This window comes from Toxorhynchites rutilus, chromosome 3 (genome assembly GCF_029784135.1).
Source record: "Toxorhynchites rutilus septentrionalis strain SRP chromosome 3, ASM2978413v1, whole genome shotgun sequence".
In the NCBI taxonomy this organism is placed as follows: Eukaryota; Metazoa; Arthropoda; class Insecta; order Diptera; family Culicidae; genus Toxorhynchites; species Toxorhynchites rutilus.
The window spans coordinates 248075402-248103313 of record NC_073746.1 but is presented as its reverse complement, the minus strand read 5'-3'; the positions used below and the strand labels follow the sequence as shown (position 1 = coordinate 248103313).

Here is a 27912-nt window from a genome sequence, read left to right as displayed (position 1 = left end):
ACTACACCAACACTATTCCTCGTGTCAGGGGTGGCCGATCATTTTCCTTCAGGTATACGCAAATCAAAAATAAAAATAAAATAATTTTTTGAAACTAATTTTCTCATATTAAACGAATTATTGAATATTTGATTAGTTTTTTTAGTATATCTTTGCAAAATAACATCTCCAACGCTCATCATCAAACATCATTTCCGTAAAAATCTAATCCACAATTTATACAATGCAGCACCATTCACAGAATGACAATCGAAAATTCGAACCGGATCAGTTGTGTGACGACATCACTCGAAACGAAACAAATTTTTAGCTTTACTTTTCAGCCGAAGAACACAGCTATCACCGCACTAAAATACCTTCTTGTTTAAAACGCACGTAAACGTAAACGTCATATTTAACTCGAAACAATCGTTAAATTCGTGAAAATTTAAAGAAGGTAGTTTTGAAATCTTATAAATAGTATGTAGATTTTTAAGTTATTCGATTACTTAAAACACGTAGTCCTGACGCTTACTTAGCCATTTGGTTGTATATTTCCAAATATTTTACAACACAATAATCACAAAAACTCACCATTATAATATAAAATCAGCATCAAACACAATTTCAGTTTCATATTATTTCACAATTTTCGAGGAAACGTATTACTCTATTACATAGAATACATATTGAATACAGAAAAGTAAATTTTCATTCATTATTTTTTGTTCTAGAAGTGTGTTAATTTCGTCCTTAATTTCGTTTTCCAAATGGCGCAAATCATTATGGTGCCTTCAACGCAAAGACAATAAATGAAACGCTTGCAGCGTAAAACGTAATGAATATAATGAATATAGCAATGAGTATTTCATAAAGTATCAGTATATTCCACAAATTGTGCTCAATCGTCTTAATTTACTTTTGTGTATTTTTTAAATGGCTGCAGAAAACCACTTCACGTTTTGACCCACCTGGTAGTATGTTAAGTGCCTTGTTTTACACCAGCTTGAGAGTTTGGCAGTTCTCGCGAGTGACAGTGGTCGCAAATTGCATTTGCGACCCGGACATGTTTGACGCTGTCAAATCCTATGTGCTAGTATACGGATGCCCTCAGGCTGGTTTTTTCCGATATCGCAGAAACATTGAACGAAAACTGTGTCTAATGATGATTTTATATTATAATAATAATTATTTGTGGAACAAACAGGAAATGCATCGACAAATGGTTAAGTGAGTGTCAGGACTACATGTATTAGGTAATCAAACAATATGAAGTAAAAATTTTCATTCAAACTTTTATATTTTTACACTGCACTTGGCCCTTCTGATCTTATAGAGAATACTTTACCTCCCAAGCACTAATATCTCCACCAGACGTCGACACTGTGCATTTGTCGTCGCAAATATAAACAAATCAGACTATACAACGCACACCAACAAACCACCGCATTCGTGAAACTGAAAACGTTTTTTTATTACAGAGTCAGTGTGGCACTGACTCAGTTTTAAAAACGAATTCGCTATAACAGCTTTCGGGGCGAACTAGTGCGACACTGAGTGCGAAACTGAGTGAATAAAAAAACGTTTTGACAGCAGTTAGTGCGGCACTGGGGTTGAAACTGAACAAAAACGAATTCACTATAAGATGTCATAGTTGAGAGTGTATAGGTGAATCGTGTCGGACACACTTCGAGTCCAGGATACCTTCTCATAAACGTACCCTGGTATCACGATGTTTTTGATGCAAAAACAGAAGTAAATGATTCTGAAGTACTTCGTTGCACTTCTGACTGTTTATTCGTGTTGATGAAAAGCTGTCTAAACCAGGCTAGAAAAATCGATTTGCGTTTACCCAATCCCATTTTCGCTTCAAAACCAACGAAACACAATGCAAATTCAATTGGACTAACAGCACCTAATACGATATGTAGAGTTGGGTGCAAATGAAAATGGAAATATTCTTATGCCGAAAAAGGCGATATGTGTTGTGTATCTGTTGCGAATTAATCGAAACAATTTCCGTAAATTTAACAGAATTTATTATGACGTTAAATTTTCCCTGTAATTGTTTGTACATATAGATTTAGCCTAATTTGTTTAGCAATTGCATTTATATTTACTCACGTTTAGTGCGTAATTTACTCGTTTAAGTTATCTGGTTTTTGGTACTCAATTCAATCTATTTCTGGATATCTATAGTAGCTTCAATTAAAGGACATTAGGTATAAGGTTAACTAAATGAAATGTATAGGTTAAGAAATTCACCTGGTTGTAAAAATAGGATTCACTGAATTCGATTCAGTTTCGAAGCTAATGGGACTCGTTATTACTTTTGATCCAATTCACTATGTAATTCCAATCATAACACAACAATAATATGAAAATTTCTGGTAAATTTCAAGACTTCGCTCTATCCAAACCTTCTCTATTGTTTTCTAGATTTGAGATGTATTATCTGTCAAACGATTATAATCCGTTGTTGATCTCGGGTGTTGTTGATGGAGGAGCTTGATTGCCAAAGGGCGTAACACTCCCCCCCAGTACGCTGGATTCTTTGTCCTGCTTACTCACATTCGCTCCGACATCTAAAACCGCAATCTTCACTGCCGGTCTTTCGTATATTCCTTGGCTCGTCTGAACAGTGACACTTCGAACCTGACCATCTTTGTTCTTTGCAGCAATGACTCGTCCTTTTGGCCACACGTTACGCGGGAGATCTTGATCTGCGATTACAACGATGTCTCCCACTTGAATAGGCTTCGTGGGCTGATGCCACTTCGTTCGACGACAGATTGTTGGCAGATATTCGCGAACCCATCGCTGCCAGAAATGATTCGCATACACCTGTGAAGTCTTCCAATTGTTTCGTAATGTAGCAGATGTATCGTCATAGCAGACTAATGGCTTACATCCACTTGATGAACCGATAAGGAAATGATTCGGTGTTAACGCAGGGGCATTCTCATCATCAACAGGGATGTATGTTAACGGCCTTGAATTGATGATATTCTCAATTTCAGTGAATGTATTTCTCAGAACTTCATCTGTTGGGTGGCGAGGAAGATTCATTCTATTCAGGATTTTCTTGACCGACTGCACCAGCCGTTCCCACGAACCTCCCATATGAGGGGAACTCGGCGGGTTGAAGGACCATTTTAAATTACTAGATACTGTTTTTTCCAATAGCTCGTCGTGGTTAATCTTTCGAAAAGCTTCCTGAAACTCGCGATTGGCGCCGACGAAATTAGTTCCTCGGTCGCTAAATAATTGCAAGGGTGTCCCACGTCTTGCCATAAAGTTCCTTATGGACATGATGCATGAGTCAGTGTTGAGAGTATGTGCAATCTCAATATGAATAGCACGAACGGTCATGCATGTGAAAAGTACACCCCATCGTTTTTCAACGCGGCGACCAACTACAACGTTCATAGGACCAAAATAGTCCACTCCTGTATATGAAAAGGGGTGGGAAAATGCAGCTAATCTGCAAGGCGGTAAATTAGCCATCATTGGGGGTTCAGGATGCGCACTCACATTCTTGCAAACCTGACAGTTGCTCCTTATCCTTTGACATAATCTACGTAATCTGGAAATCCTGTACTTTTGAAGCAGCTCATTTACGACAATCTCATGGTTGAGGTGATGATATTGATCATGATATGAACGCACTAAGAGTGCCGTAATGGGGTGGTCTCTCGGAAGTATAATTGTATTGGAACCATACGGTCCAGCGTAAGCGCATAGTTGTCCTCTGCCTCGCATTCGCAATAAATCATGCTCATCAATGTACAGCGACAGACCTTTAAGCGAACTATTCTTCGGCAATTTGTATCTTCCCAGCTTTGATTTGGTTGCTTTGGTAACAATTGCTATCTCCTCACCGTAATTAGCTACTTGCGCCTGCTTATAGATACACCATTCTGCGTGTCGAAGTTCTTCACTAGCAAGAACTCCCACTGATGGAGAGCATCCTCGTAATTTTGCTTGAATGTTACGTGAAAATCGTAGAACATATGCGATCACACGTAGAAGACGATTCCAACTGGAGAAATTTTCGAAATTAACAATGGTTTCTTTGGAAAAGTGTAGGCTGACTACATGCTTTAACTCTTCCGATGTTATCCCACAACTTTGTCGTATGGCCCCAGAGAAAAGAAGGTCCACAGAACCATCGACTGGAGGGAGACAAATCCGGCTTTCTAGACCACTTTGTTCCTTCGTCGGCTACATTTTGTCTGGTTGGAATCCATTGCCATTCAGACAACTCCGTGTTTTCAAGTATTTCTCCCGCTCGAAAGGCAACAAACTGACTGTAACGCCGATGGTCAGAATCCAGCCAACAAATGACATCTTTCGAATCTGTCCAGAAAAAACGCTCTTGAATAGTTATTCGGTGCTGCTCAACGATCGATTTTGCCAATCTCGCTCCTATTACAGCCGCTTGCAATTCGAGACGGGGAATCGATACGAACCTCAATGCTGCCACGCGTGTTTTTGCTGTCACGAAGGCACATTCTATGATTCCCTGCTCCTCGTATCGAAAGTAGGCAACTGCCGCAAATCCATTCTCACTCGCGTCCACAAATATATGCAGCTGAACAGTATTAGATTCCTTCGACGACGAGGTTTGATTCCGGTAGCACCTAGGAATGGTGACCTTTTCTACCTGAAGCAAAACGGCGATCCACGTACGCCACTTTGCGAATTGCTCATCACCTATCGGATCGTCCCAGTTCGTTCCGCTGCGCCATATCTCTTGCAAAAGGACCTTTAGGTACATAAGTACGTTTGCCAGGATCCCCAAAGGGTCGAAGATTGTCATCAGAACTCGCAATACTTCGCGCTTCGTCGGAGCTCGCTGACCGCTAAAAAGTTCCTTGCTCAACCGAGAAGGCAATCTGAAGGTGAAGGTATCTGATGATGTATTCCACCACATCCCGAGAATCTTTTCAGGGGCCAACTGAGATACTATATTAAGATCTTTATCTGACATTGATGGACTCTCCATCGCTGTAAGTACAGTTTTAGAATTTGATAGCCATCCTCGTATCTCAAACCCCGCCTGAGCATGTATATAACGAACATCAGTAGCTAATTTCACGGCTTCATCCTCACTTTCGACGCTAGAAAGCATATCGTCCACATAATGGTCGTTTATTATTGCATCTACAGCTTCAGGCATTTCTTGAGAAAATTGTTCAGCGTTGTGATTTTTTACATATTGGGCACAACTTGGTGAACACGTTGCCCCAAAGGTCATGACATTCATCATGTATACTGATGGGTGCGAATCTCGAGAGTCGCCTATCCAGAAGAACCTCAGGCAATGTTTATCCTCTTCGTTTATCAGAACCTGATGGAACATTTCGCGTACGTCGCCTGAGACAGCAATACGAAACTCTCGGAACCGATGGAGAACGGCAGGAACAGATTTCAGTTGATGTGGGTCTTTGAGAAGGAAGGTATTCAGCGATGCACCATGCGCTTTCGCAGCGGCGTCCCATACGATTCTCAACTTGTTTGGCTTGTTAGGATTTGTTACTGGGAAAATTGGTAAATACCAAACTCGTCTTCTCGGTAACAGCTCGTCTGTCTTTGACAATTTTTGAACATATCCCTTTTGCTCGTAATCGTTAATCTTCGCTCGAAGGGCAGCAGCCATTTCCGGTTCACGTTCCATTCGTTTCTCCAAACAACGGAAGCGTTTCAGAGCCATTGGTCTGCTGTTGGGTAGCTGAACATCATCATATCTCCACAACAGAGAACACTCGTATCGCAAACCTTTCCGGATCGTTCCTGACTTAAGCAGCTCCAGTGCTCGCTCGTCATCCCTGGACATCAGTACTCTGGTGTTAGTCTGTATCCCAAGGCTATCCAGCGAGAAATAATCTTTCAAGGTGGTGTGAAGTGCTTCACACTGACAAATGTGGTAACTGTAGGTGTCCTTGATTTCATTCTCCTTAAATTCATCAGTGACCGAGCAAGGACCGTAGATAATCCATCCCAGTCTAGTTAATGCAGCAGCCGGTTGGTTCTCCTGGCCTTCTCTTGAATCCAGCGGGTGCCCCAATCTTATATTGTCCATGCCCAAAATGATACGTGGTTGAACGTTTGTATATGAGTGAACTGGTAGTCCTTCAAGATAACTATAATGCTCTGAAATATCACTCATCGAAACGCTCTGCGTCGGCAGCTGAAGACTTTCTACAGTATGAAAGGTGCATGAGAAATTCCGTTCGCTACAACGTCGGTCTCCGGATAGTTTTATTACACATTTCACAGAGTTGGACTCGTACCTGGCTTGACCACTGGTCCAATTGATACAGAGCGGAAATTGTTCACCTGATATTCCAAGTTCTTCCCAAAGACTGTGTTCCATTAATGAGCATGTTGACCCGTCATCCAGGAACGCGTAGGTTGTTATGGCTCCCTTTTTTCCTTGAATCGTGACCTTCACATACTTCAACAAACCGAACCAATGCAACAATTATGGGTATTACAGGATGGTGTGAATCTATTTAGCGAATTGGCTTGATCAGAAGATGACGTTTGTTGCTTATGTCGTTGATCATCATGCAGGAGCCGATGGTGCAAGAAGGGACATCCGTTCTGCTGACAGGAAGTATTCACTTCGCAGGACTTGAAATGTTTTTGTAAACATTTTCTACACAACTTTCTCTCCTTGATAACCGTCCAACGTGATTGTGTGTTCATTTTCAGGAAGGTCTCACATTTATCTAGTGTTGAACAGCTCTTGTCGCAAGCGTAGCATGCCTTTTGTCCATCTTTGCTCTCAACAGCCTCCGTGTGGATATTCAAATATGCATCTTCCTTCCGATTGCGCTTGTCTGAGTGCTTGGTGCATCTACCAATCGTACTTGGTCGCGTTACTTTACTCAGAGCATCTGATAGTTGACCAATCCAATCACTAAAATCCGTAAGAAAAACTATTCGCTTCGATTGACGATAGAATGCCCAATCCATTTTTATCGCAGCAGGGAGGTGGTCCACAAGCTCTTGTACTAGTGCCACGTTGTACAGACACTCCTCCATTTGGCACGCCTTTACAGTAGCGCAAAGATTTTGTACGGCAACACCGAAGTCTACAACCGTTTCCAGTCTATCCGCTTTTGGTGCTGGCATGGCCCTGATGCGCTCAACCATAGTTTCGATGATCACCTCTGGATTGCCGAAAAGCATCTTTAGACGTTGGATAATAACAGGCACATTCTCTGGATGCAACAGTAAGCTCTTTACAGCACTGAGTGCGCGATCGTACAGACATCGCTCGAGTCGATCCAACAATTCGTCATTGCGAAAGGCACACATCTGTGTGGTTCGTTCATACGCCGCAAGAAAACGTGGCCAGTCTTCAGGTTCTCCTCCAAATCTTGGTAAATCCTTGACCGTTTGCCGTGACGCTAAATGCCGACTGTTTAACGGCTCTTCTATATTTTGATGTATGGGTAAACGACAGGATGAGCGCGCATTTTCAAAGTTATCTGTCTTTTTCAGCTAATCTGCAATTTTCGACATATTATCAATCTCCTCTTCATTACAGGTGCTACCTTCACTTTGTTCAGCCTGTTCCATTTCGAGAGCCAACCTTTCTTCCAGTTGTTTTTTCTCTAAAGCCTGTCGCTGCTCTAACGCCTTACGTTGTAGCTCGCGAATCCTTGCAGTATTCTTTGATCCTTTGGACGAAGCCTTAGTTTGCTTTTCTTTATTCTCACTCTGGGGCAGGACAGAAACTTGGACAGTATCGTAGTTCTTTTTGACGGCACCAGTTGGATGTTGTAATGACGGATTCGGCTGTTGTGAGCGTTCCTTGTTCTTCTCATATTGCTGAGTCAAAGCATCCAATTGCGCTTTGTGATTCCGCATTTCCTCCACATGGGTTTCTTGCAGTTTGTGTAATTGATTTTGGAGATCTTGATTACATTTGGACATTGCTTCCAGACGATTTTGTTCCGTTGGAGTAACCGTGGATGCACGAACCTGATCACATCTTGTACCCATTGACACTGGTGTTGATGTGGCACCTGCTCCCTCTGCACTGACTAAATCTCTCAATTTGTCGTCAGCGACCGTATCCGAATTTTGCTGCTGCTGCTTCTGATTCTGTCGCCGCATTTTTTGATCGACTTGACCTACATCGAGGAACTGTGCTACACACCGTCTACAGCTCCAATCATGGTATTGGATATCATCGGTGACGTTAACGCATTCATAGTGATACCACTTATCGCATTCTCCACATTGGACCATTCTGCTATGGTCCAACTCTCCACATTCTCCACAACTTGCTCCATTCGCACCTGGAGAACTTTTCCTGTCTTTATCAGGCTTGTTCGTCGCGCCGGTGTTTCTGGATAACATCTTCAACCAGATAATTAAACGGAAAATTTAATTTGTTGCGAATTAATCGAAACAATTTCCGTAAATTTAACAGAATTTATTATGACGTTAAATTTTCCCTGTAATTGTTTGTACATATAGATTTAGCCTAATTTGTTTAGCAATTGCATTTATATTTACTCACGTTTAGTGCGTAATTTACTCGTTTAAGTTATCTGGTTTTTGGTACTCAATTCAATCTATTTCTGGATATCTATAGTAGCTTCAATTAAAGGACATTAGGTATAAGGTTAACTAAATGAAATGTATAGGTTAAGAAATTCACTTGGTTGTAAAAATAGGATTCACTGAATTCGATTCAGTTTCGAAGCTAATGGGACTCGTTATTACTTTTGATCCAATTCACTATGTAATTCCAATCATAACACAACAATAATATGAAAAATTCTGGTAAATTTCAAGACTTCGCTCTATCCAAACCTTCTCTATTGTTTTCTAGATTTGAGATGTATTATCTGTCAAACGATTATAATCCGTTGTTGATCTCGGGTGTTGTTGATGGAGGAGCTTGATTGCCAAAGGGCGTAACAGTATCCATAGAATAGGAATACTCTTACGCCTAAATGGCTACTGTGTAATAAATAAAAATGTGTATCGATAAGATAGGAATACCTTTACGCCTAAAAATGGCTAATGCGTTATAAACAACAAGAGAAATCGCTTCTCGTTTGGTGGTCATCGGAGCAGCATTGTTGCCGGCGAGCATCGAGCAGGAATGGATTATCTTTCTTAAGACAGATGAAGAAGGAATAATGGAGTAGTTTTCTTTCCACAAGTTTAAAGTCTCTATAAACCAAACAAGGAAGGAAGAAATAGATCCAACGAGAGGAATAATGAAAATAATGGATATTTGCGATGAAAACCCTTGCACAGTAGGAACGTATCGCTTGTGTATAAACATTGCATCCCTGCATCGAAGCAACATCGTTGCAGGCGGGCGTCTAGTGAGAAAGAATTCTCGCGTAATTTTTGAAAAGGTCCTATCTACATTGAACGATTCTCTTCCGTTAATAACCTTGCGATAAAAACATTTTCTGATGTGTTCGAAGATCAGGAGTGTAGAAGGTAACCTCGTTTATCAAGCTATGTGAAAAAACTGGCATCAAATCTGTCTTGGCTATCGAAAGAGAAGGTCAATGAAAAAAATCGTTCAATGTAGATAGGTTCTTTTCAAAAGTTACGCGAGAATTGTCTTTCTCATTCTGTTCATTTTGTGTCATCTTCGTGTACTATATATTTTACTCGTTGTGCACATGATACTTGCAAATATTACCATTTCAATTGTTTTTATGGGCTGGAAGGGTAAAGTTTCCCAGGGTCTTTTTGAAGACTAGAGACGAATGAACTGAAAAGTTTAAAGTCTCTTTAATTCAATAAAGAAAGTTTCTTTGTTCACGGTGATACTATATCATTCCTCTTCGTTGATCGCCGATAAGTTGCTCGTTATTGACGGCATGGGTTGGGAAGCTCACAAATGAGCAGAACAAATGTATGGGAAAATGAAAATGTTTCTAGTTTTCATCAATTTAAACTGTTTACACGCCAGGGGATTGTAATAAATAGCATAAAAAACAAATCAAAAAATTTCCGATTCGTTTGGTATGTAAAACGCCAAAATTCGTTCACGACAAAAATAGTTATAAAAACGTGACCTATTTTCTGATTTGGCACCCTCCATGAGAGACGTAGTTCTACGTCAAAAAAGAATTGGCATTTTTTATGGAAATTTACATTTTCATTCTTTGACTTAAATTTTGTAGGTATTGGTAGTAATTTTTGAATTAGAATTTTTTGTATAAAAATAAGAAAAAAGTTGGCTCTTTTCAAAAAGTAGTCTAATTTTTTTTCTTGAGATTTCAAGTATGCAAAGTTGCTCGAATGATCAATGAATCTTGAATATTTACACCCACAACGTTTCACTGTAATCTAAGATGGTGCTGCCAACGAGTTGTCATGAAATTTTGTCCATTGAAAATGTGTACGTTATATCGAAGCTCCCCTTTATATTATCTTAGCTGAGCGGTATATGAGTACATCACGGTACTAACAAATAATTTTCATGGCCGTGAAACCTAATTTCACCCAAATACTATAGAATTTACCCCAATGAATCCTAACGTAAAACAAAATCGAGAGAAGTTTTTCCCGGGCGATTGGAGTTTCGGAAGCATGGAATGTCCACACACTCTCTTGCAATACAATTATCATTCTATTTCTTTTCCAATGATTATTTTTAACAACATATCACAAACACAATCAGTTTTTCATTTGTAAACGACATTTTTGTTTTGTATCTTTTAGATCCAAAAGCACAATTTGTGGATACATAACAGTGCAGGAATACAGATTATTCACTGTTTTAATCCATCAAGGTACAGCTTTTTCATATATATTAACATAAAAACATGAATACGAGACATCACAATTAATACAATGAACAGTCATTGATTTACTCTAATCAATAGCATCATCATAAGTGAAGGATCGATTACAATCATCAAACGGTTTTGAGTCGGCCTAAAATGGATAATTTGAGTACGGTTTTGTATTTTCTTTCTTTCTGAGTCCTTCAAGTGAATGCGATATGTCGCTGCACAGTTGCACATTCAAGCAGCACCATCCACCAGATTTTTGCTTTGTTTTGTTTTGTATAGCACTGAACCGGAAACCAAAGCCAATAATCCCACCACCTTACAGAGAGAGAGAGCTTTTTAAGGGCAACCACACGCTTAGTTTGCGATGGCTGCTATTTGTGGGCAGTTGGGAATTTGACAATTAATTTCCGCAGCGCAGGTTGATTTGGTGCGCGACTCAAAACGATCGAATAGCAGTGGTCTGCGACAGAAAGCGCACTCCTAAAAAAGTAGATTGAAAATGTTTTTATTGAAAGTCATTAATGGGTTTTTGAGTAAATGTAACTTACAGCAGTGCACGGCGAACCGTTTAGTGGCATTCCTAAATCCTTCCAGACAATCTTCATATCACGCACCAGAACGTCCATCATTTCCTTCGTATGATGGGGGGTCGGTGCCAGACGAAGCTTTTCTTCGCCACGTGCTACCGTTGGGTAGTTGATTGCTTGAATGTAGTGTCCAAAACGTTTGATCATCATATCTGACAGTTCGGTACATTGCGCCGGATTTCCAATCTTAACTGGAATGATATGACTGGGAGTGTGTTCTACGGGAAATCCTTCTTGCTGGAGCTTTGTGCGAAGATAGCGTACATTCTCCTGATGACGAGTTCGAAGTTGACGGCCCTCATCGGATGCCAAAATGTTGACGGCCTTCAGTGCCCCACAAAGTACCGTTGGGGGTAAGGAAGTGGTGAAGATAAAACCGGCAGCGTATGATCGAATCATATCCACCAAAAATGATGTACCCGCAATGTAGCCACCCACATTACCGAACGCCTTACCTAGCGTTCCGGAGATTATATCCATTTTATGGAGCAGACCCTCCCTTTCGCCAACTCCCGCACCGTGCTCACCGTACAATCCGACGGCATGAACTTCATCCACGAAGGTTAGGGCACCGAACTCGTGGGCAACGTCGCACAGCTCCTCTAGCGGACAGATGGCTCCAGTCATGGAGTGGACCGTTTCAAATGCAACAATCTTAGGTAGCGATTTGTCGACTTTCGACAGCAATTCCCGCAGGTGAGCGGGGTCATTGTGGCGGAAAATGTGCTTCGGCACACCGCTGTTCCTTATTCCTTGAATCATCGAAGCATGGTTACCAGCGTCCGAAAATATGTGGCAATTGGGTAAGGCCTTCGCCAAGGTGAACAAAGTTGAATCGTTGGCCACGAAACAGGAGGTGAACAATAGAGCGCCCTCCTTTTGATGCAATTGCGCGAGACGCTTTTCAAGATTTTCATGATTCAACGAGTTCCCAGAAATATTTCTGGTTCCACCGGCTCCGGCTCCGTATGTTTCTAACGCGAGAGCCACCGCTTTTTTCACCTCCGGGTGACAGGACATACCAAGGTAATCGTTCGAACACCAAACGGTGATTGGTCGTTCGCCCCACGAATATTCAAGAGCATGAGGGAACTTACCTTCCTCGGCTAAACGATTCACCTTTTTGAACACTCGGTACGAGTGGTCCTTCTTCTTACGCATGATTTGGTCATGGAAGAATTGTTCGTACCCGAATGGACGGCTGTTGGGAACGTCAACACTCTCTTCCCCTAACTCCTTCAGCTGGGGCGTGGCCGAGTTAAGGAATGGACATGTCTTGTCATCCTCCTTGGGCTTCGGTTGCTGCAGTGAGCTCAGGGCACGATTTGGCGCCTTGACTTCCAACTTAGGAGTCGCTACTACCGATGATGATTCCTTGCCAGGGGTGGCACCCGAAATCATGGATTCACCAGCTAATGGTGGGTTTTGCAGCGTCGAAATGGTACGGGCCACGACGGGACATTGCGAACCGTACGCCTTCAGCAGGGCCGGAGCGTAATTGCGCACATAGCTGGTGCTCAGACGAGTCAGGAATGGGCAAGGCATCTTCTTAATGCTGCTTACCGAACGGAACAGTGACGGTGTGGCGAAATTTAGTAGCTGTAATGAGAGAAGGGCATCGGAACATTAGACTGAAGTTCATCGTATTATGTACTCTTAGTAATACGAGGGCAGTCCGATAAGTACAAAAATAAACAAAAATTTTGGAAAAATGGCGATTTATTTCTCAACATAGTCTTTTTTTTAGCTCCTTTTGACTCAGTGATGCTCCAGCTTCTTTAATCTGTCTGAAAAATACGTTTTATCGAGGTGTGCAAAGTAGGCCTCCGTGGCGGCGATGAGGTCCTCATTCGACTCAAATTTCTGCCCGGTGAGTGAATTTTCAAGTTTGGAAACAAAAAAACAGGAAGTGGGTTATATTTATGGTATAACCGCAATGTTGACGTAAGACTATCGTTGATTTAGAGATCATTTGTTTGAAGTTGAATCTAAATCCATTCTGAATGAATGAATAAATGAATATTTGGGAGACTTCGAAAACGAGAGCGTTACGTTGGAGGCACAAGGTTTTATGCATCCAATATAGGATACGAAAAACCTTGTTCTGAAGAATAATCTTCAGATGCTAACCTGCTAACTGTACTTGATTGACAAATCACAAACCCAAATGTATTATATGGATATTTTATGGATAGAAAACATTAAAATAAACTCTTTCACATGAATGTAATTTTAAATTCCCAGAGGAACTGGCAGATTATTTTCAGTAACGATTAGATATTTCCACGTTTTCCTCGATACTGGAAGCCCACTAGTGGTTAATACTAACTCGATAACCACCTGTTAATAGTACTTGATTGAAAAATATTTGGTCACAGTGTTACATGGATAGAAAACATTAAAATAAACTCTTTCACATGAATGTAATTTTAAATTCCCAGAAGAACTGGCTGATTATTTCCCAGCAATGATTAGATCTTTCCGGAACATTCTCGATGCTGAATGGCATCCAAACGGAAAGAATTCTGCGCGTGTATGTGTCGATCCTTCACCGTCCACCTCCTCCAGCGCGTTAGGCAACGATGTTGTCTTGTCGATGTCCTCACGAAAAATGAATGTGTCTCACCACCAGAATATCGCTTAAGTATGCTTTTTGTGTGTGATTGAATCGAGAGAAGGTGTGGTTTACGATGGCAATTTGGAAGGCAAACTAAAGGGGAATGAACTCTCTGAGCTCGGAACTTTCGGCGACTGAGCAATAATCGATTGCGGGTGCATACAATATTGTATACGGAAATATCCTACTGATGGGGAAAAATAATCTTCAGAAGCTATCCTGTTAATTACGATTGATTGAAAAATCACAAAACCAAATGTATTTGGTCACAGTGTTACATGGATAGAAAACATTAAAATAAACTCTTTCACATGAATGTAATTTTAAATTCCCAGAGGAACTGGCAGATTATTTTCAGTAACGATTAGATATTTCCACATTTTCCTCGATACTGGAAGCCCACCAGTGGTTAATACTAATTCGATAACCACCTGTTAATAGCACTTGATTGAAACATATTTGGTCACAGTGTTGCATGGATAGAAAACAATCAAATAAACTCTTTCACATGAATGTAATTTTAAATTCCCAGAGGAACTGGCAGATTATTTTCAGTAACGATTAGATATTTCCACATTTTCCTCGATACTGGAAGCCCACCAGTGGTTTATGCTAACTCGATAACCATCTGTTAATAGTACTTGATTGAAACATATTTGATCACAGTGTTACATTGATAGAAAACATTCAAATAAACTCTTTCACATGAATGTATTTTTAAATTCCCAGAGGAACTGGCAGATTATTTTCCGGATCTTTCTCGATGCTGAATGGCATCCAAACGGAAAGAATTCCGCGCGTGTATGTGTGTGTGTGTTTGTGTAGCGGCTGCTTCGAGATCTTCCCGGGGAACCGTTTGTGGCATCACTCTCCTCCTGATGGATTCATGTCTAGCCTAAGGTGCACAAACAGGCTCATGGTGACACCGTTCATCAGTGCTTTCATGATAAATAAAGAGCTCCACCGCAACAGCGACAACATGCTCCAATCGCTGTTCAATTAGAACTGAGTAGATTTCCGAGCGGCGCTCGCTCATATACCGATTGGTGATTTCAATAGCCTGTTTTGAAAGCAATTTTAAGACTATTGAAACAAGTTTTTGGATCAAAAAGTAACAAGTATAGAACGCGTAGACATTTTATCTTTCGAATGAAGTGTTTATCATACCATTTCGTTCAGTTGTTAAGGAGCTATTAACGCTCAAAATCTCGGTCTCCGGCGTAACGCTTTCGTTTTCGAAACTTTGTTTTTACACCCCGGTATAGAAATGAAAGACGTAGTCCTACGTCAAAAGTTGCACGGGGCTAAATTTGGAGAATACGGTGGATGGGGCAGCAGTTCGTAGTGCGATTCGGTCGATTTGGCCGTGGACACGGCGGAATTTCCATTTTTCTAAAATCCGCGGACACGCCCGCTTCCACACACGGTCAAAACAAAACTACGAGTCCGATTCGGCTGAAATTTTGACAGTAGCCGTTCACGAAAATGTACTACACGATATGTAATCTTTTTTGCGATACTGACACCATCGGGTGATGTGATAACACGGGTGATTTGGTCATATGGGGTGATTTGGACCACCCCTTTATCTAAAAAATTACGGCTCAACTTGGATTTTTTGACGTAGGACTACGTCTAACCGGAAGATATAGGGGGTGAAATGGAAATCTAGGCACTGAACAAGTAGGAAAAAATGCAAGATTTGGAACGCTTATAACTCGAGCATTTCTCAATAGATCGCAAAGGTTTTTGCATCAATTGATAGGAAATATATCTACGCATCTATCATAACGAATAACATTTCATTTTTCTTGAGATAAATAATTGAATAATTGTGAAATATCAACCATTGTCAAAATGCACTATGTGCCCATTTTTGATTGGTCCATCTTGTGCTCCTCAAATCGTACCGACCAAAACGGGCAACCAGAGCAGCAGCGAAATATAATGAAGCACGATTGGAAAGGAAAAAGAAAAAAATGAACGAAACATTGGTCGCAGTCTCACACATGCGTAATTCTCGAGCCAGCCAGTCAGCTTAAAAATCCCCGCTCCGCTGCCGTAACGATCATTCTCATTCAAACCGTACACCACATCGGTTCTCATCACAACACATCAACAAACCAACCCAAGCAGCCATGTCTGGACATGGTAAAGGAGGAAAAGTGAAGGGAAAGGCAAAATCCCGCTCGAACCATGTTGATCTGGAGTTCCCCGCAAGGGTAGCTAGGCCGAGCGCGTTAGTACCAGTGCACCAGTCCACCTAGCCGTCGTTATATAGTTTCGGCCGCCGAAGTGATCGAGTTAGCTGGCAAAGCTGCTCGCGACGATAAGAAAACCCGCATTCGGAACAGAACACATTCGGTTCGGTGGACATCAAGACAACAGGCAGTTGCAGCGAGTAGCGAGTGCCAAACGCAATCGCAAAACGGCACCTGGTAGCAGAAGAAAAAAGTTTGTTCTTTATACAATCTGCTTTGGTGGCAAATCCAGAATAAGGCGACATCAAGGGCGTTCGAAATGGTTTTTTTTCAAAACCACGAGTACTAAGTTTTCTAAATTGGAACCATTCCATAAAACAAGGCGCTTTTCAGGGCCATTAAACCTTCCAAAAAAGAGTTTAGGAAATACAGTTCAATGCTTTCTAAAACATTATGCAAAATAATAATAAAACACAAATTGATTTTTTCTTCATTTGTTTGCCAGGATCTGATGAGTATGTGAATTTGGCAGTTGTTCTGAGCTTATTGATAGTTGGGGACTTTCCTGATTATTCAATTTTCACCCATTCTTAAATTGTTTCCAGATTGAAAGTACAGTAATTTACAATTAGTTCCACATTTAGCTAATTGGACGGACATGTAATGCGACTTATTTAGTTGGACATTTTTGTAAACATAGAGATCCAAATTATGACCCCACATTGAAAGTCGACACTGTACCACTGTCATCGCAAATGTTCAATTACAGGTTAAAATCGCCTCCAATGCGACACTGAGTGGCGCGTCGGCACGTCGCATTGAATGTAATTTACTGTACAACATGTCACAAAGCTGGATGGGAAGGAATTTTCCAACTGTGAAAGCTGTGGCGAGTGGCAACAAATCGCTAAACAGGAAGGTTTAGCCGAACAAGATGGGGATATCGAGTGATAACAAAGCAATAAACTCTTTAGAGTCAGATAATTTTATGATCCTGAAAAGGACCCTTTTTAGCCTGCATGTGAATCCAACGAGCGAACAAATCGTAATGAATGTATTTTTTTGCCATCGCTCCCTTTTAACGCTCATTCGTTCGTCTCGTTGGACTCGCCCCTCTGGCTGAGTCTGCCGATTTGTCTCTATCCTGTGAGTGTGTACCGCTAGAGTATAAAACACGCGGACCCCAAAAAAATATCTTATTTTCTTTCAAACCGTAAACCCGTGTGGTTGTACGGCATCGGCATCGTGGGCGTAACAAAGGAGGACAAGTTAAGGGAAAGGCAAAGTCTCACTCGAACCGTGCAGGTCTCCAGTTCCCTGTTGGTCGCATTCACTGATTGCTCCGCAAGGGTAACTAGGCCGAACGGATTGGTGCCGGAGCACCAGTATACCTAACAGCGATTATAGAGTTTCGGCCGTCGGAGTGCTCGAGTTGGCTTGAAAAGCTGCTCACGACAATTAGAAAACCCGCATCAAGAACAGAGCAGCTTCGGTTCGGCGCTCATCAAGGCAACAATTAGTTTCAGTGAGTGGCAAAGTGTTTCTCCGGCACGTCGCATTAAATGTAATTTACTGAACAACATGTCACAAGCTGGATGGGAAGAAATTTTCCAACTGTGAAAGCTGTGGCGAGTGGCAAACGCAATAGCTAAACAGGAAGGTTTAACCGAACAAGATGGGAATATCGAGTGATAACAAAAACACAACACCAAAGGTTCTTTTCAGAACCATCAACATATTCATAAAGAGTAAACAGTAAACTAATCCATTTTTCAGGTAGATAGGTAGGTATTCACATAGGAGAAGAAAATAAAACAATATATTTAAAATATATATTTAACAAAAGCTGTCCCCTTTGTATAGTCCTACGTCACTCCGGTTATGTCCCCGACATTACCCACCCGTCTTTTATAATGTCATTTCCATCTATTGTTGAACCGTATGTACCTGAAGGAAAAAAACTTTGGTATAACTTCACAAGTAGAGGGAAACGGTAGCATAAACACAGCAAGCACTTTGATCGTAAAAAAATGTGAGTTTTCCGATGATGGTTTTAAGGTTTTTCCCGCTAATTAAACAAACTTTTCGTGTATTGTGCAGTAAAGTTCTGTTCGCATACAGAAGAGGAACAATTTGATGTAGCGAAACTGTAAGTTTGATAACAATAAATGAAATTAATTGCATATTAATTTTTGCGTGTTGTGTGGGGTGACATGGACATGTTTCTGTGGGGTGAATTTGTCCTACAGGTTTGAGACTTTTCTTTGGTCCAATTGATTCCAGATGCCGCTGAATTACAAGAAGAGGATGGACAGACAACGTTAGAAGAAGGAGTAGCTTGATAGAGCAACGCAGGCCATCGAGAACGGATTTTCTTTGATAAAGCATCAAAAGTGTTTGAAAATGCTCGACCAACAGTGAAAAGATTCAAGCAGAAAAAGATTCTGGAATCTAGCCAAGACACCTGGTATCGATCCCAAAACATTGTTGCTGATTGTAACATTATCCCAAAATACCTTACATAAACATAAGTATGTTTTTTTTCGATGAAACACACACTGGACCAAATCACCCCACAGACGGTCCAAATTACCCCGCATCAAATTTTAATGTCCAAAAATCATCTCTTTTATTTTATGATATATTTGGTAGATTGAAGCTTTATATAATGATTAAACATTATTCATTGAGAGAAAATAAGTGTAGCAGTATACAATGTGACATTTTTTATTTAGACCGTATTGGTTTGGAAATATAAGGGGCTGTCCACATACCACGTGGACAGAAAAAGCACGATTTTAAACTCCCCCCTCCCCCTCCGTGGACAAGCGTGGACATATTCATACCCCTCCCCCTGTTGTCCACGTGGACATTTCTCTTGATTTTATAAGAATAATTCAGGAAATAACTTAATTGCGCATGAATTTTAATTCCATTTAAGTTTATTTTGTTTCAAATTTTACTTGCTGAACCCTGCCACGTTTGCCATGGCTCATTGGTGTTTTATGACAGAAAAATGAGTAGTAAAACAAAGCAAATATTCCATATGAGTTTAACTTTGAAATAGTTGTGTGTTCTTTGTTCTTTGTTTTTAAAAGGCTCTAAACTTTGCAGTTCATTCGCCTCTAATTTAAATACTTGTAATACTTTGTTTTTCTATTATCTTCGACGATATAAAGGCTATCTGGTTTGTCAACACGGAAACGCGCAATATCCAGTTGAACAATCCGCATCCGAATATAAATTACAAAATTCCAAGGATTGATCCTGAGCAAAGCCAATCGAATAAAATTAAATAGATTTAAAATCACTATCAGATACAATTTAAGCTCACGATTTTTGAACACATGCAAAGAATTGTGTTGCTGTCACATAGAATACATATTCAATACTAGAAAGTTAATTTACTTTCACAGATTTATTTCAGAAGTGTGCTCATTTCATCTGGAAATCTTGAAGCTTCTTGAGGCGTTGGCAGTAGCAACAACAATTTTTGAAGTGGCTCGTATGTTGTGTTATAATATGAGCTCCATAATAGCTCGAGTTTTTGAAGCGCACAAAAACGAACAGAACGATTTTATATACATAGACTCTTTTTCTATCATTTAAAAAGAATTTCAAAAAAAGAAAAGATAAAGTAGGAAGCATGTACTGATATCTATAGATCCTCACTTGACAAAGGATGAGGAGTAAAAGGTCGAAATTTTTCAGAGATTTCGGAACGCCTGTATCTTCGATATAAACGATGACATTAAGACAAAAAATACAGCATTTTCAAGCTACAAATTTCTAGTGTGTGATGTGTATATGTGTTGTAGATAAAATACTTTGCAAGAAAAGATAAAGCGTTTATAGTTTGTTTTCAAAGTTTCTCTAGATTTTGAGAATATATGCTTAAAAGCAATCCAATCAACATGATTATTTCACATTTTTTTTATTTCACATTTGATTTTTATTTTTTCATGATTCATAGAGAGTTTCAGCGGATCTATTTACTACAGAGGTATTCTCTATCGAATGAAAAATTTTCCTTTAATTTCGAATTAAGAATATTTCATGAAATAATGAACGCACAGCAAATCTATGGTCAAATCTACTCATCGCAATCTTGGAAATATTTATTACATGGTCCAGTTGATGCTTTGACGAATGCATTATTTTATAAAAGAGTTACAGCGTTTCAAAGATCACTCAAAACATTTTCGACATCTCGCCACAGGAAATGTCTGTTCATTCACACGATCAATTCACATTTAGTCATCAGCGCAATAGAAACCTTTTCCGCAATAGTTTCAAAGGGTACTAATACCTTATTAAAAATATTTTCAATATCTATATTTTTTTTTTATTTTTCAACTGTTTATTGACCATCCTGCATTGAGTGTCTAAATAGCTTCCAAAATGCCCGTGGGGAAAAAAACATCAGAAAACTCACAACTCAATATTTTTTTTTTACTAATCATGCACGATAAGTTATTTGTATTGCTCTTTAGTTTACCTCCACTTAAATCCTTATCAAAACGTCACAGTTTACCAGAGAGCAATTCAACACCAAATTAATCCTCCGCTGCCCCGATCCTCCCCATTTTATTGAAATTTTGTTCATTTTTTCCAAAAATGGCCCTGAAGCCTGTTGCCCGATTGAATCATTTTTTTTTTGAGAAATTTATTAACCTTCTATTATTTTTTTTTTTTTATAAATGTTCAATCTATTGAGAAAACTTTCTCATAAATTGAATAAAATATCGAAAACTATTATATCTGTCTAAAATAATGTTACACATAGGTTATTAGGTAGCTGATCCGAAAAATTTTAAGAGATAGGGGATCATAAAAAATCTTCCACGCTGATGATCGAATCTTAACTACGAAAGAATTATTGAACTTTTCATTGAGACCGGTTTTTTGCCTTAAAATGACTGAACTGAAAATTCAAAAAGTGCGCACGATGCTTTCATTTGAGGAAAATTTGCATAAAATTATGTTGTGAACACATTTAAATTAGTGGAAGATTACAAGAAGGATAATAGTATGGTGTCAAGGAAGGAACTGTAGAGTGGTTGGAGAGTTTCCAGTTTATCATGCATTTTTGGAAAATTAATTAAAAACACAAAATTTCAAGTTGGTTCCTTACATTTAAAAGTTGATCCTGGGTTCTATTAGTTTGAAAGTTTTACAATTGCATTCTATGCAAAATTTTCTTATCTTTCAAATGAACAGTATAATTATTCTAAGGAGCGTACTTTCTAAATTAGAGTCAGTTCAAGACATAAAATTAGACTTAACAAAAATTCAACAATGTCCTAGTTGAGAATTGACTACATGCGTAGGATTTTTGCATCAAATATGATCCTCTATCACCTCCTGAAATATTCTATAATTTATCAGAACACTGGCTCAATTGTTTTAAGTTGAGGACTAGTGATGCATAGACAATCTCCTGCAGATGTAAATATTTATTCCTAGAAATTAATGAAATGAAAATACTTTGGAAAAATGATTTTACACGCAATTCTGTATGAAAAACTATACAGACGTTATTATCATATATTGTTCTCGAGATATAACAAAACGTATAGAAAATTATATCTGATAAAAATCATTTACGCATATCATGGAATCTCAACCATTATGAAATCGTTTAATTTTTATAGTTTTGGCTATGAGGACTATGAATACCCCGTAACTTTAAAAATTCGATCATAGGAAATAGTTGGTCATTCACAATTTACGTGAGATATTTTTATAATACAGATTTCACTGAAGAAGATCCATGATATGAGAGAAAATATATGAACGTTTGACTGGGCAGCACTCTCAGGCTTCTCAATCCGTTTATTGATAAATACGGAGAGAAAATTCTTCCTGTCCACGTGGACTCAGTCTATACCCCCTCCCCCCTCTCCGTGGACAAGAGTGGACATTTTCTTACCCCCTACCCCCCCTAAAGTTGTCCACGTGGTATATGGACAGCCCCTAAGGCGATTTGCTTAGGTGGTTCAAATTCCCCCCTTTTCCCCTACTTATCGGACCGCCCTCGTACGCAGCGTTAAATATATTTTAATAGATGGTTCGTTCATCGTTCATATATTAATTATGCATTGGTTCATTTTTTTCGATTGAAAGGGTCTGGTTGGGTAAAGAAGTAAAAAGTGCCCTCAAACCAAATCACAAACTTTATGGAAAATATTGTTTAGGGTATCAAATAAGAATTTTTTGAAGGTACAGAGCGAACTCAGTTATGTACAGTCTCTAATTTCTTCTATAATTCAAATCCGGTATACAACGAGTCAAAAAAAATAAAAAATTATGCGCTTTTATACATACAGGCAAACCTTGTTTTGTGCGGGGGATAGGGACCGCACAAAAAAAATTGTACAAAACTTTACCAGTAGGTTCAAAAAGTCGTGTTCGGTACACAATTTCAAAAAAACTTTTTTGTGTGGTAAATAGGGATCTCATAAAAAAAGTTTCCCCAAGAAAATAACTCAAATCCACGTCGTTCACCGTTCGATTTCCTTTTGTTTCCCTGCTTTGCGATCGGACGGTTTGCCTTTTCGGTTGCTCGTGGCTGTGTTGTACTTTTAGTTTCATGTCGAAACTTGTTGCAATTAGAAATCATATCATGCACAACTTAGAGCATCTGATGGAAGGATGGGAACGATTTGAGAAGTGGACAATTTAAACGCAAATATGCTTTTTTCGCACTTAAATGCACATAAAACATCGAAAAAGACTAAATGTACGATAACTTCTTCAAATATGCTTCTTTTCATATACCGAAAAAAAACGCACAAGAACTGAAAATCTCACAAAAAAAGGTTTTCCTGTATATTTTTCATTTTTCAAATATAAAAGAAGAATTAATTTTTTGATTCATCTCCTTAAAGTCATAAAACACCTTTCTCACATGAAAACAAAAATTATCCTGAATCTCTCAGGAGGAGATAGACGATCATATGTGATGAAAAAAATGCCTCTACGCACATGTTAGAATTTCAACAATGACAGAGTTATACAACTTTTTTTGTTTCAGACTCTGTTGCCTCAAACTGGCTCTACATTAAAAGGTACGCTACGTAAGACGATTCTGTTGCTTGCATTTTAAAGATGAGAAAATTCAGTGCAGAATATAGTAGTGGAACATCTAAATTAGTGGATTTAAATACAATTTTGAAAGTAAAAAAACTTAAAAGTTAGTAATTTTTAATGTCTTATTATTAATTGTATCCCAAAAATTCATATCAAACTTGATTGTTTCTATCAATTAAATTAAAGCTCTCTAACCGCTCTACAATTTGTTCAAAGATACTCAACTTCTATCTTTCCTAATTTCGCTGCAATATCGATATAAATAATGCCTGGTGAAAACTTAAGCAAAATCTTCAAAAATCACGATTTTTACCCCACTGTACTTATAATAGTCACCTCAATTTCACCTTAACGTTGAAAGGTTACATTTTTTCTCGAAATAAGTCATATCTTTATACAGCTATTCGATATGTCAAACTGATATAGGAGTTCTCAGATTTTCGTAAAAAGTGGTGGTTTCATTCCTTATCGAAAAATATTAGACCCGTATTTTTACAATTACGACAGTTCCAGAAAATTTTAATTTAGTTATCGTTATTATTGATTGTATTGGTTTTTGACGTAGAACTACGTCTTTCAGGAAGGGTGCCAAATCAGAAAACAGGTCACGTTTTTATGAAATGAAGTTAACGTTAATAACTATTTTCACTGTGAGCGAATTCTCATGATTTGCATACCAATCGAATCGAAAATTCTCTAAGACTTGTTTGATATGCTATACATTCCAATTCGCTAATCTCTAAACGGTTTATATTCATGAAAACTGGAAGAACTTCCTTTTTCTCCATACATTTGTGCTCCCCCGTTGTGTGCTCAACCCTACCCATATTTTGAATGCTTATAACTCGAACATTTCTTAACAGATCGGAAAGATGTTTGCATCAATTGATAGAAAATATTTCTATGCGTCTATCACAAATAATAAAATGTTATTTTTCATGAGATGACCAATTGAATAACTGTAAAATATCAAGCGTTATCTAAACGCCCTCACTTTTAAACGCCCTCAAGTTTTGATTGGCCCGATTTACGGTTTCCCCAACACATACTTCCAAATCGACGTACCTGTGGAAATCCGCTTTGCAAATATACATGCAAATTCGGAGGTATTTTTGTTCCCACTGAACTGTGTTTCCCTAACACGAACTTCAAATTCAATGTCCCTGGGGGAATCCGCTTTGGCAAAACATGCAAGTCGGGGGTATTTTTTTCCCAGTGAGCTGTGTTTCCGTAACACGGACTACACAATTAATGTGCCTGGGAGAATTCGCTTTGCAAATACATGTAAGTCGGGGGTATTTTTTGGTGTTGAGTACTTTTGTACTCGCTTGTCGTTGTGCAGACCAGAATATGTTTCCCTAAAACGTACTTTTAAACTGAGAAGCCTGGGAAAATCGTCATTTCAGATACTAGAGGTGAATGAATTTTCACGGTTCGAGAACTACGTAAACATGAGATGTGCAATAATTCCAGAGGGAAATGTAAAATGCAATGATCGTTTGACAATTCTTTCGTTCACATATTTTGGTAGTCCTAGTCATCATATCAAACGTAAAAGGACGTTCATCAATTTTTTTGTAACGAAGAACATAATCTATTGCATAAATTTCGATGCATTCTAATAATATTCGAAGTGGTAAACAAGTGGATTGCATAATATAATTGCGTAGTTCTACGAAAATATGCGGTCGTGCCCTAGATATAATTCCTTACAATTTTTTTTATAGTTTTCATGGTCTCTGGACCTTGAAAGCTGAGGATTTTTTACATAATATATCTCGAAAACAGAGCGGCGTTTTTTTTTTGATTTTGTAGTTCTGATTTTTCAAAGTTAACCGATGGTCCGAAAAATCAATTTTTTACCTTTTCTCCACCACTAAAAATTCACTTTTGAAATATTGGACCAGTTTCGACAATTTGACATTACAAATTAAAGACAATTAGCTGGTCTTTTCTGAAAAAATGCTATAGTTGTATATCTCGAAATCAGAGAAGTGTTTTTTTTTTCGTTTTTGAGTAATATTTTTTCAAAATAGTCATGTTTTCAGGCTTCGTTTAATATTTCTATGCGATTAGACTAGATCTGTGCAATTAAAAAAAGTTTTTATGCAAGTGCAAGTTTTTTCAGGAAGCACAACAGTTAGTTAAAAGTGATAAATTTTGGAAAAAGTTATTTCTGGAAAAAAAGGAAAAAATCAAAATCAAAATGAAATAATCACAACCCAAAAACGAAAAAAACGCCCTTCTGATTTCGAGCTATGTTATGTAAAAAATCCTCAGCTAAAAATACAAAAAATATAGCACCCTTCGTCCCGAGACCATGAAAACTATAAAAATCCAATACAATCAATAATAACGATAACTATATATAACTATAAAAATCCAATACAATCAATAATAACGATAACAAAATTATATTATATTATTTAAATTATTCGTATTTTTCCAAGAAAAGATCAGCTAATTGTCTTCAATTTTATGTGTCGATTGTCTAAATCAAATTTACGTTCAAAAATTACGAATTTAAAAAAAAAATCATTTTTGCATTCCATTTTTTAACCGTCTGAAATTTTTCTATTATCCTAGAATCGGTATCGTATTATTGAATTGGAAGAGTTTGGCAGGGCAATGATGTGAAAAGTGTCCACAAAGCTTTTCACCAGCACCATGGAAAAATTGTATGAATTTCTGAATTCTGAAATTTAGGTAATTGAAAAAAATAGATAACTAATTTCATTCCAATTTTTCTTAGGAGTTGGCATCTCAGATAGCAATGCAACGTTGTGAGTGTAAAGACATTGGTCATTAGAGCAACTTTGCGTATTTGAAATCTTCGAAAAACTTTTGCAGCTACTTTATGAAAAGGGCTAACATTTTTTCGTTATTTTTTACAAAAATTTATAAATCAAAAACTATAATGTTTACAAAATTGCGGTCAAAGGAGAAACCGCAGAAAATTGTTCCATAAGAAAATACCAAAAATTTTTTTAAGAAAAATTACATTGAAAAAAAAAATTCAAAATTGAAATTCATTTTTCTCAAAAATATATTTTTGAAAAATTCTCAAAAAAATTATGTGAATAATCCTTACAATTTCCAACAAGTCACGAATACATCGGAAGATGGGCACTTTTACAGGGAAAAAGTTTTTCTAACAACTTTTTCATGTTTTCTTTGAAAAAAATACTACTAATCCTAATTTTGTTTAAACCCAAGAAGTCAAGATAGTCATATAGTGAATTCGACAAAGTTTTAGATTCTATTAAAATATGAACGTTTGTCGAAGACATCAACTTTCTACCTTTTATAGTTTCTGGAATACATGGCATTTTTGTATGGAAACTCCTGAAAAAATAATGTTTTACTCATAATCAGTGTTGCCACATTTAACTCTGTACCAGAGGGGTTAAAAATTATTCTCATCTGTACTTCTTCAAAAAATCTGTACCAAAAATCTGTACCATCGAAAATATTTGTTGTAGAAAAAATGTATTTTATGAGAAAGAAAGAAAAAAATCATTTATTTACTTCAAATGCTAAATTTACCTTTGCAAGTCATTCGAGTCAGTGTTGCCACATTTGAATCTGTACCAGAGGGGTTAAAAATCTTTCTTATCCGTACTTTTTCGTCCATAAATCTGGACCAAAAATCTGTACCATCGAAAATATTCGTTGTACAAATTCAGCATGAAAAAATACTCATTTATTCACTACAAATACTACATTTACATTTGCAAGTCCTTCGTGTGTTTTGTAATGCTTATACATAGTTTTTTTTTAATCTAGATCATGAATTAAAATTTAAAAAAAAATCGCTCCAAATGATACTGCGGCGTAAAAGTCGTCATGTACCTGAATGTTGCTTTGTTCAAATTTCTTACTTTCACACGCGGAAAAAATCTGCACCAATCTGTACTTTTTGACGAAAATCTGTACTCTGTACCGTACAGAATCTGTACCAAATATAACGAAAAAATCTGTACCTTTCCAGATAAATCTGTACGTGTGGCAACACTGATTCGAGTGTTCGATGATACTCATACAAAGCCACTATGTTTAACCCCTTCGCTAGAACGCTCAGCAGAATAGTGAAATCACTTGATGTGTGACGTATTCAATAATACGCTAAGGGGTTAACCAAATTTTTTTGTCTCAAAGTAGTGTTCATTACATCGTTGCTGAGCCGATTTTGAAGCTTATTTTTGTTCTGATTATAATTAGAAAAAACATTATAGGAGGTTGTGTCCAAGATACGACCGCATTGTTGACGTAGAACTACGCTGTTATTTTATATAAGTCGCTTGTTTATACCTTCGGATATTATTCTATAATGCTGTGAAATTTTAGAAACAACTGCTTAGTAGAATAATCTCTGAAATGATTTTTTCATTGTAGAATAAGTTGACGATAATTGATAGATGATTCATTCTTGCCCTCGCAAAACAATCGTATGTCGCAATTTATTTCAAGTCAATGCATTGAAAATTTACCTCGAAGGCTATTCCGGTGGCCTTTTTCGAAATTGACATAGACTCGGCTACAGTCGATTATATACATGTTGCACCAGCACCATTATTCCATATCTCATAACTACATCAATATATCTTTGGTACCGCATGTAAACAACAACAATGACAACACTT

At 38.1% G+C, this 27912-nt stretch overlaps 1 protein-coding gene across 3 annotated transcripts in view; it reads right to left on the bottom strand.

The window, feature by feature from the left end:
• Positions 1-10583: 10583 nt before the first annotated feature.
• The window catches only part of LOC129779199 (5-aminolevulinate synthase, erythroid-specific, mitochondrial), a 38567-nt gene continuing 21238 nt past the window's right edge, over positions 10584-27912 (bottom strand). For all 3 annotated transcript variants that reach the window (XM_055786511.1, XM_055786512.1, XM_055786510.1), the window contains exons 2-3: positions 11321-12958; positions 10584-11252 (exon numbers count right to left, since the gene is read on the bottom strand). In XM_055786511.1, the coding sequence (XP_055642486.1) occupies positions 11127-11252; positions 11321-12904 (1710 nt within the window). In that variant the 5' untranslated portion in view covers positions 12905-12958 and the 3' untranslated portion in view covers positions 10584-11126. The remainder of the gene's footprint in view (positions 11253-11320; positions 12959-27912) is intronic.